The following is a 10280-nucleotide window of genomic DNA, read 5'->3' as shown; positions in this document are numbered from 1 at the left end:
AGGGTTAGACCAATGGAACCGCCTACCCGCCAAAGCCGTAAATGCCAAAACTCTGTTGAACTTTAAATTCCGGCATGAAAAAATCATTAGGAGAAATGGGGGGACCTTTGACAAGCCGTCACCTTCCTGTCCTCGTCGAGGCCACTAGTGAGTTAGTAGCCCTTAGGTAAATTCAGGCAAATTCAGATAGTCGCTCTCAGGTAAAATCAGGTATAATGCATACAATGGGGATATAATGTCTACCTCCGATCGTGTTGTGAAATGACAATTTTAATATTTGTTTATGTACTGTGATATGACAATGATGTCCCTGGTTTGGGTGACGTCCGGGAATGGGTGGTGATGGCATGGGTGGTGATGGCATGGGTGGTGATGGAATGGGTGGTGGGCGGCAGGCGAGGGTTCTCCCGCCCAGCCATTGAAGTGTCAGACAGCCTCCGGCAGCGAATTTAAGATTCCTCCCATCCCAGTCAGCATATTTCCCGAACAATTTTATATTTGTAATTGATTTGTAAACACGCAACATTAAACGTTTATGATTTGTTTTGAATGTAAATAGTAGGGAGCTTGGTGTGTGAGTAGTAGTAGTAGTAGTAGTAGTAGTAGTGTTGTGAGGGCGCTGCTCGACACACCCGCTCCCGTAAAAACAAACCAATCCAGTACATCCTTACATCTATTAGTACTCTTACCAAAAGACAGTAAGTACCTGCTGGGCCTGCCTCAGCTGCCGGGGACACTCCTGCATGCCTGTCTGGTCTCTCTAGGGTGGTTAATTAACTTTGTGCCGCTGTGGGGCCAAGTTGATCAAGTGGCCGCTAAGTCTGTTGTTCCGAGGCGAGTGTCTCACGGACTTGGAGTGTATTGGTTTGTTGTTTGTTAGTGTTGTGGGTCATGCTGGGTTGTGGTAGTGTTGTGGCTGGTACACAAGAGTAAAGGAAACCCCGCCCCCCCTCCAGTAGGCCTATTAACTCATAGTCTTAAGGCTGTAATAAGGCTTTATGCTCGGGGATCGCAAGGGAGGGTCCATCATCCATAATTATAATGAGTAATTTTAATTGGTAGAAAATTGAGAGAAAGGATGGCTAAATGATGTTCTGCTCCCTTACTGAAATCTTGAAACATGTTAAATATCAAGTCTCTGCACTTACTCTCAAGCGTTCTCTATAAAACTGAATTGCAATGCCTAGCCTGACCTTAAACACTTCCCAGATGGCTGTAATAGAACTATAGGTCACCACACCAGAAACAAATACCAGTTTTTCCTAGACTAAGACTCGACCGAAGTAGAAATGCTATGCAAATCAAGGGTCTCACATTGCGGAATGACCTCCTAAATGTAGTTAAATACTGTCCATCTCCCAACCAGTTTAAATTAAGAGACAAAGAAACATTTACGTAATATCGTGTAATTCATATTATATACAGTACTTGATATCATGTAATTAATTTCTCACATTTTTCATAGTTTAAAGTTCTTATTGTGTTAATCTTTTCTTTTAAGTTTTATTTACTAATAAATGTCCTTTCTTCATTGTGTCATCTAATTTTTGCCTTTCATTTCTAAAGTGTTTACTCTTGTCCTTGTTTATTTTCAAGTGTTGGCCCCATTAAACATGTTATACTTTATCAACCTTATGTTCCAGTTGCTTTTCTAAATTACTTTATCTATTTAAATTACTTTTCTAAATTGCTTTAAATTGCTAAATGACACCTTAATATTTCCAATGTTAATGTAAATACACTACTGTACTCTTGCTAGAACTACTGACTCCATAGTGTAATACTCTATGTCTATCTTCATTAAGTATCACCTTTTTATTGTACAGTATTCACTTATTTTCCTTGAACTTTTTAAGTTTTTGTTAGCTTGCTTCTCTTTCAGTAGTACAGTAAGTGTTTACCTCTTCCCACCTTTAAATAATTTGTTTTCACAAACTATTTTAAGTTTTGCCAGTAACACTTTGCATAATAGTGGCTTCATTAGTGTAATTTGTCACCACAATTGTACATTACTCATATGTTCTTTGTATACATATTCTTTTGAATACATATTTGAACTTGAATGTCTCCATTAATACAGAAATTGAACATGAGGAACTTAAAATTTTGATAAGCCTTCTAGCTGAGTACCCTCCTCATTTTCATCCCTGCCCATCCTTGAAACAATCCATCAATTCCATGTTTATTATGTTACATGGTAATTTGTTCCCTGTGTCAATATCCCCGTTTCTAAACCAGTAAAAACAGAGATAAGCTTGCCCAGGTCGTTTCACTCGAGGCTCCCAAGATGTACCTGACACTTTTGGGTATGCAAGTCGCTTCCAACCCCAAGATGGTTCGCTTACACATTATCTAACCTCAGCCCAAACTAACCTCGCCCAGCTACCCGTCCTCTTACAAATAACGTCGCTTTTCGCTCATATGCACTACGGCCAAAAATTGCTGTAATCCAAAATGGAAATTTATTTTCCAAAGGATATGGACCCAAAACAGGGAATTTTGTGTCCTTTAGTTGGTTAGGAGGGCAGCTAAAGTTTCAAAGTGTTATGAAACTTAATTTAAAGTCTCCTTTCCTAACCTAACATTAAGCCAGAGGACCCAAAACAGAAAACAGAACAGTACGTCACTTTTGCAAGCCATTTCCATTTTCCATTAGAGCAATTTTTAGCCTGAGTGCACATACAAATGGAAAGTGACATTACTGTATTTGTAAGAGGACGGGTTGCACCCAGTGCCACTTCAAACCCATCAAGCTTACCCCACCCCACCACACCACACCCCCAGTGATATATTCAGCTTTTCCTGAATAGTCTGTGTATGGTTTTGCATCTATGAGGATTGACTAGGCGCCAGTCCTAGACTGTTCACCCAACAGGGAATGAGTACCTGGTTGTTAAATGATTTGGTCTTTTTTACTCTCTGTGTGTCTCTCTCTCTCTGTCTGTCTCTCTTTCTTTCTTTCTTTATTTTTAAAGGACTCTTGCTATAGTACTTTTGTCCCATTTCATAAATTTGTTTATATCTTTACTGATTTAAAGGCTCAATAAATTGTAATATGGTTTTAGGCACCATGAGACCAGTGGCCCTAGAGGACGAAGATGATGGTCAAGAGAAGGAAGGAAAAGTAAAAAAGGCGACTACTTCAAGAGGAAAAATAATCCAGCGAAAACTGGAGAAGCTCAAGATGAAGAGATGCTTGAACCAGTATTTGGAACGGTCATCTTCAGGTGAATGTAACATTTATTTGTGTTTAAAATATTTGTATTTGATTATTTCTGATGTTATCCTTAAATAGTTGTTCCTCTGTAAAGGGTGTTTTTAAAGTACTGTATCGAACTTCATTAAATAAGTAATTAATATTTAATCCTACATTCAGTGTCATAAATTAGAATAGTAGAGGCATTTAGTGTCAAGTGCTGCATTTTTTAGAAATGTAATGTTATCCTTAACACTTTCGTGTGCCCAGTGGGTCACCCACATCACACCGAAAAGTAGGCCGGGCATTGCCGGTTTGCCCACAACCCAATGTTAAACGCTTTCACTCGCAACGTTTATACTTAATAATAGTAAGAATAAGGAAAAATTAATGCATGATGCCGGGAGTGTCATCCTCCGAACTGCGTGTATTGTTTTGACGATGATGAGAGTGTCATCAGGACGCCAAAGTGTTTTAAGAGGCTGCTCTAAACAACTTCCTAACCCTTGTGCTCATCATTCATCATGGCAGACTACCACATAGTCATTCCATATGATATAGTTAGTGTTGAGACTGGCTCATGCTCAACCATCATCATTCTTGCTGAAACATGGTGTGCTCGTTCATGGATGCTTCAAATGTCAATGGAGGCAAGGGAAGCAGGAGGGATCAGAGAACAACCACAAAACAAGATAAAACTCGCCAGAGTGTGTAGGTGCAACAATAAAAGCGACTGCTTTAAGACATTAGGCACCTCTAATTAGGTTGCCTGAGGGTTGGGCCACCGTGCCCCCCCTTTACTAGGGAGCCACCTGTATAAAACTTCATATCCACACTGGGAAGAATAGAACAGGTCAGGGACAATGAGCCATTGTGGATCCAGCAGGAAAGGGTTTTTTATTTCATTTGGTGCTTGATTTCTGAGAAGGACAGTGGCATCTCCAGGTTACTAAAACAACACTTTGATCAGGAGGATGGCTTTTCTGAATAACTGGAAAAGCAGCTGACTGTGCTGATCCTTTACACAGAAGAATGGCAGGAAAAGGAGGGGCCCAGGGTAAAGAACACAAGTGACTGCACACGATTGCATGACGAGACTTTACGAGACTTAATGGCTCTGTCTTTTCTCTAATCTTTGTATGATATACCTGAAAAAACCTTTAGAATTTGTCTTTGCCTTGTATACGAATTTAATACTATGTCAAATAACTTTGAAACGGATTAAGGATTAAGTTGTTCGAAGAGGATATAGAAAAAGTCAAAGGGATCTTTAATGATTGGACAGCAGTAATACACTAAAGCATTATGCTTTAATAATCATGAACTTGGCCTTAATATATGGTAGAGGAAAGTCTACATAAAAGAACTCGGTATATTTTAGATTAAGATTAAGGTATAAATATTACTGGCAATACAGTGCTGATGTTCGTGAAAAAGATAAAGAATGCAAATTATATAGTATGCCGCATGCTCACACGCTAGATCACCATATATTGCTTTAAGAATATAGAAATAAAGAAATGACTGTAGTAGTGTACCATATCAAATTGTATGGATGTGTGATAATGATATGATAACAAATTTTTTTAACACTTTTGTCCGGTAATGACACAGTATTGCGTGCTAAATTGGCTGCGGGAGGGTCGTGCCGCGGTTTTGGACATTATATGCATATATTCCTGTAGGGAATTTCATTGTGAATACATTGATACCAAAATGAAAGACCTAGAACCAGAATTGAGGTAACAAAGTTGAAAAGAGTACTGTCTCCACTCGATCATCCGGACTATATGGGAAGGACCCCCAGCCGGATTATCACATTTTTCGGATAATGGTACTTTTTCACCTACGAGTCCAAAAGTGACCATTTCCAACTATTTTTATACTATAAACAACATAATTTGAATTGCCTTGCCACATACAATTATTAAATATTCAACTAGAAACCTCAACTTACCTTGTTGGTGTTCGTCTTCTTGATTGATGCCACACATCTTGAAGTTAAAAATTCTTAACAATTTACGTAACCTATACTAACACAACACTAAAATTAACACTTAAAATTACTGTACAGTTCATTAAGCTAAGTTAGTTTTGACTGCCAGCTGCTGAAGCCTCACTGGTTGAGGGCATTTGGGTTGCCTGTGAGGCCTCACTTGTTGAAGGTGCTTGCTTGCACCTCACTTGTTGAAGCGCTTGCATGCCCTCACTTGTTGAAGGCGCTTGGCTTGCCTGTGACGCCTCACTTGTTAAAGGCGCTTGCTTGCGCCTCACTTGTTGAAAGCGCTTGGCTTGCCTGTGGCGCCTCACTTGTTGAAAGCGCTTGGCTTGCCTGTGGCGCCTCACTTGTTGAAAGCGCTTGGCTTGCCTATAATGCCTCACTTGTTGAAGGAGCTTGGCTTGCCTGTGGCGCCTCACTTGTTGAAGGCGCTTGGCTGCCTGTGACGCCTCACTGTTTGAACAACACGTAACTTGTCTTTAATTGCTAGGACAATCTTCTTCCTCTTAACACTTCCAGAACGATTGATGCTGCTACCAGACATATTCTTGGCCAAAAATGTTCAAAATTACTATGAAAATTAAGAAAGTTATTTAAAAAAATATTTCACTAATGGCGCAACACTGTGAGGCCGCACTGGTTGAGGCGTATAACTGTGACTTGTCTTTAATTGTTAGGACAACTTTCTTCCTCTTAACACCTCCAGAACGATTGATGCTGCTACCAGACATAGTCTTGGCCAAAAATGTTCAAAGTTACTATGAAAATAAAAAAGTTATTTAAAAAAATATTTCACTAATGGCGCAGCACTGTGTATAACACGAGGGACGGACGCACATGGGTTGACCAGTGTTGGACAGGTCCACTTGGGGCAGCCATAACGCGTTATGTAGGCCGCCAGGAGGAAAAAAATTCACAATATTTTTTAAGGAAACTTCAGCCTGTGCACAATGCTTTTAGGAAACTTATTTATTTGTTATTACATAATTACTAGTAGTTATTTTATTTGTTTTTGGCTATGATTAATTGTTCTAAAATTAATGGTAATTCCTGTACCCAGGTAGTCTCTCCTGACGCACCCCTCCCACCCACCCAACACCACCCACCCACCCCACCCCCACCTACACCATGCGCCTCGAGTCTCGGGCAGACGGGATTAATACCGTATGGCCTGCCTCATGTTTTCGTATACGGACAAAGGCACGATTATCTGGGGGACTGACCGGATAGTGTAATTTCTGCAGAAAACCTGCTTTAATCCGGTCCCTGTGGCTATTTTGGCCGGATATTGTGATAACTTTATCCATTCACGATTTTGGCCGTATAAGGGCGTTTTTCGGATGTTCGAATCCCGGATAATCGCGGGGTTACAGTATACCCTTTTATTGCGCTTGATGAGCGCTCACTGGGGTAACGCTCCGTTACTTTCTCTGTTTGCTGTGGGTAGTACGCCGGGCTTTTGGACTTTATATTTGCATATACTCCTGTAGGGAATTCTATTGCGAACACAATGGTACCAAAATGAAAGACCTAGGACGAGAATTGAGCTGTCCAAAGTGAAGAGTGTGCACATTTTATTGCTCTTGCGCACTTCCGGGTAACACGCTCTCACTTTTTCACTTTCTCGCCGGGCCTTTGGGCTTTGTGTGCATTTAGTCCTGTAGAGAATTCTATTGCAAACACATTGATACCAAATTGAAAAATCTACGACGAGAATTGAGAATTGAATCGCTCGCCCAGAGCGTGAGTGTGTTAACACTTTCGCGCTTTATATTAGAGATAACTCGTCGCTGTTTTTTCTTACGATTCCGCATAACAGCCTACTTTTCTCGTCCATCGAAAAAATATTTCTATAAATTCCATTTTTTAACCGAAATGGATGGGGATACTTTTGTTTTGTAGAAAATTTATTTGCGAATTTTTTGGTACCAGAATGAATATTATATCACATAAACTTCTATGAGTAAAAAAAAAATACACAAAGTATGTTTGGGGGTGTGGCGAGCGTGTGGCAGTGGGTTCCCTTTAGCCGTTGATATATCCAACACGTGGGAAATATTTGTATGTGTTATGTATATGTCTGTGTAGGGAATTTTACTGCGATCACTGTCATACAAATTATAAAATGTTTCAACAAGTATAAACATGACAAACATCAAACGAACGAAAACAATGCGTTCGTTTCTGCCGCGAACGCATACTGAGCGACGTGGTTCTATATTTGGCGCTTCTCTTACACATGCTTTGTACCAATGTTATACAGTTCATCTTATAGAAAATTTTATTGCGAACACATTGGTATAAAAAAGAAATACGTACATAGAAAAGTAGGGTCAGGAAATGTATAAACTTTCCAAGCATGATTTCCCCCCTGTGTTTTTGCCAGTGCGCTCGCGGCTAACTACTCTCCACTTCACACACTCTTGCGGGTGGGCAATTACCTATATTAAACATTCATATGCATATGTCCGTGTAGAGAATTTTATTGCGATTCCAATGATACCAAAATTAGCGATGTAGGACAACTGTAGGCTTCGCAACCATTAAGAAAGTGGAAACATTTTGTTGCTGTTTGGCGTTCTCGGCGAGTGATCTGCATAGTTTTTTATTTGGTGTTGATACTCCTTATGCTTGGGCGGCATTTTATAGGTATGCTCTTATAGACAATTTCATTGCGAACACAGTGATACCAAATTTAAATACGTGCGCCTTCAATTATTGTCAGGACAGTAAAAAAAGTGGACACTTTTTCGGTCTTACCGCGTAGGCGCGCGAAGTGCCGAAAGCATCTGGGGTATTGTATTTTTTTGAGCGCCGAGAGCGCGAAAGTGTTAAGAGGTTCAAGCACTTTGCATCAAGACTATACATAATACTAAAATTCATTTAACAGTGTAATATGTACTGTGTGACAACTATTGAATTCATGTAAATGTATTTGTAATGTAAAATATGATTATTACAGTCCAACCTGGACCATTCTCGCAATCGACTTGAGAATGGTCTAGGACGGACTGAAACGTCGTCGTCCCTTCATTTTCTAGTGTGTGGTCTGGTCAGCATACTTCAGCCACATTATTGGGACTCATCGCCTGCATGATTATTACAGTATTTTGTGTGCTATATGGACTAATGAGCCCTTTGTGGGACTCGTAATAGATGAGATTAGAAATATCCTCATGCATTACAGGTCCCTCAAATGGTTCACTAAACCATACAGCACACAAAATACTGTAATAATCATATTTTTACATTACAAATACATTGGTATTTTCTTTAGTAGTGGAAGAAGGCCCTTCTTCGCATTCAAAAATCAAGAAAGGATGCCAAGCATCTGTCTTCCTACAGGCCAACATGCTTTTTGTTGAGCCTTAGAAAACTGCTTGAATGCCTAGTACCAAGTCTCAACTGGTGGGTTTAGAAGTTCAACATCTTTCCAGCATCCATGAGTGGTTTTGGGGTCAGGCTGAAGCACAATTGACCGTAACCTCCATCTAGAACATTGGATCAGACTTGACTCCAATGCAGGCCAAGTGACACTAGTTGTTTGTTTAAACCTACCTACTTTTGACTTGGCCTTTCACAAGGCTATCCTCCTCAGGCTATTATTCAACACTTGGAGCACTGCAATTTTCTCCTTTGGAAGTTATGCCCTACCCTATAGTCTCTCCTGTCCTTCCTTCCTTGGGAGGTGGGGAGATCATTTGCATGGGCACTAGCTTTCTTATGACACTGGTGGCAAAAATGGAGGTCTTAACACTATCGGTCACCGGGCAGGCGCGCAGTAAACTTAGGGGTCATGTACTGAGAGTGCGGGTAAGCGCGTGGTGACACCTAAATGTGTATACTCGTTTCAGCTTTCTCACCTTAATTCTCGTGCTACGTCGCTCATTTTGGCATCATTGTGTTCGCAAATAAATTCCCTATAGGTGTGTATAAATATATGTCCAAAAGCCTGGCGTGACTCCCAACAGCAAAGCCTAAAGTTGGCAAAAGTTACCCGTGAGCGTACAAAATCAGTAAAATGTGTATACTCGTTCCATTTTTCTCACCTTAATTCTCGTGCTACATTGCTCGTTTTGGTATCATTGTGTTCGCAATTAAATTCCCTACAGATGTGTATGAATATAATGTACAAAAGTTTGGAGTGCCTACCCGCAGAAAAGCCTAAAGTTACCCGTGAATGAGCACCAATTTGTACACTGCAACCTAATGTGTATGCTCGTTCAGTTTGATAACATAAATTTTCGTGTTACGTCTTTCATTTTGGTATCAAATTGTTCGCAATAAAAAAGTGCGTATTTTAAAACTAGTCCCATAATAATAGAGCAATAACTGGAATTTTAACAAATATTTTAATTCTGGAAGCTCATCATCACAAAATTATTTATATCTTTCCAGTGTTCTGACATAAATTTTTGTGTTACATCTTTCATTTTGGTATCAAATTGTTTGCGACGTAAAGGCGCGCATTTTAAAACTAGTCCCAACATAATAGCGTAATAAATAGAATTTTAACCAATATTTTAAAATTTTGACCAAAAGCCTATTTATAATCATATGTGTTCAGACATCAAGTTTCATGTTACATCTTTCATTTTGGTATCAAATTGTGCGCATTCTAAAGGTGCTTATTTTGATACTATCCCCAGGTCGATTGGATAAAAAAGGAATTTTATACAAATATTTTTTGTAGTGGACGCAAGTCCGGTCCAAAGTTAGGACTCGTGGAGAAAAATAATGGATGCGAGTCCGGTCTAAAGTTACTGATAGTGTTAAATGTAGCTCCTACTTATCTTTAGAACTATGCCAGGTGCGTATGTGGGATTCTTTAAAGTGCATATGGATGGGTCACACTCGTCCCTATCAACTACAGCTGCAGCATAATTTGCTTTGCTTTCCTTCTGTCAAACTTTGAAACTCCTCTGGTCTTTCCAGCCTAGCTGGGGAACTTTATGCCATTTATCAGGCTCTTCTACTTATGACAGGTCACCCATCCCCAAGATGTGGAGGCGTTCGTAGACTTCAAGACCCGTTTTCTACTTATCTCTTCTCACAGACCAAACAGCTTTGGGCAACTTGTCAGTA

The 10280-nt window shown here is 39.9% G+C and overlaps 1 protein-coding gene across 3 annotated transcripts in view; it reads left to right on the top strand.

The window, feature by feature from the left end:
• The first annotated feature begins 399 nt into the window (after positions 1–399).
• LOC123756181 (ELKS/Rab6-interacting/CAST family member 1) overlaps positions 400–10280 on the top strand; it is a 101205-nt gene continuing 91324 nt past the window's right edge. For 2 of the 3 annotated variants that reach the window (XM_069336532.1, XM_069336530.1), the window contains exons 1-2: positions 548–698; positions 3066–3227. In XM_069336532.1, the coding sequence (XP_069192633.1) occupies positions 3071–3227 (157 nt within the window). In that variant the 5' untranslated portion in view covers positions 548–698; positions 3066–3070. Of the gene's footprint in view, positions 470–547; positions 699–3065; positions 3228–10280 lie in introns of those variants that run through there. The other variant, XM_069336531.1, reaches the window with a different exon arrangement.

The sequence above is a fragment of the Procambarus clarkii genome, chromosome 36 (assembly GCF_040958095.1).
Source record: "Procambarus clarkii isolate CNS0578487 chromosome 36, FALCON_Pclarkii_2.0, whole genome shotgun sequence".
In the NCBI taxonomy this organism is placed as follows: Eukaryota; Metazoa; Arthropoda; class Malacostraca; order Decapoda; family Cambaridae; genus Procambarus; species Procambarus clarkii.
Note: the sequence above shows the minus strand (reverse complement) of the source record. Positions and strands in the feature narration are given on the sequence as shown.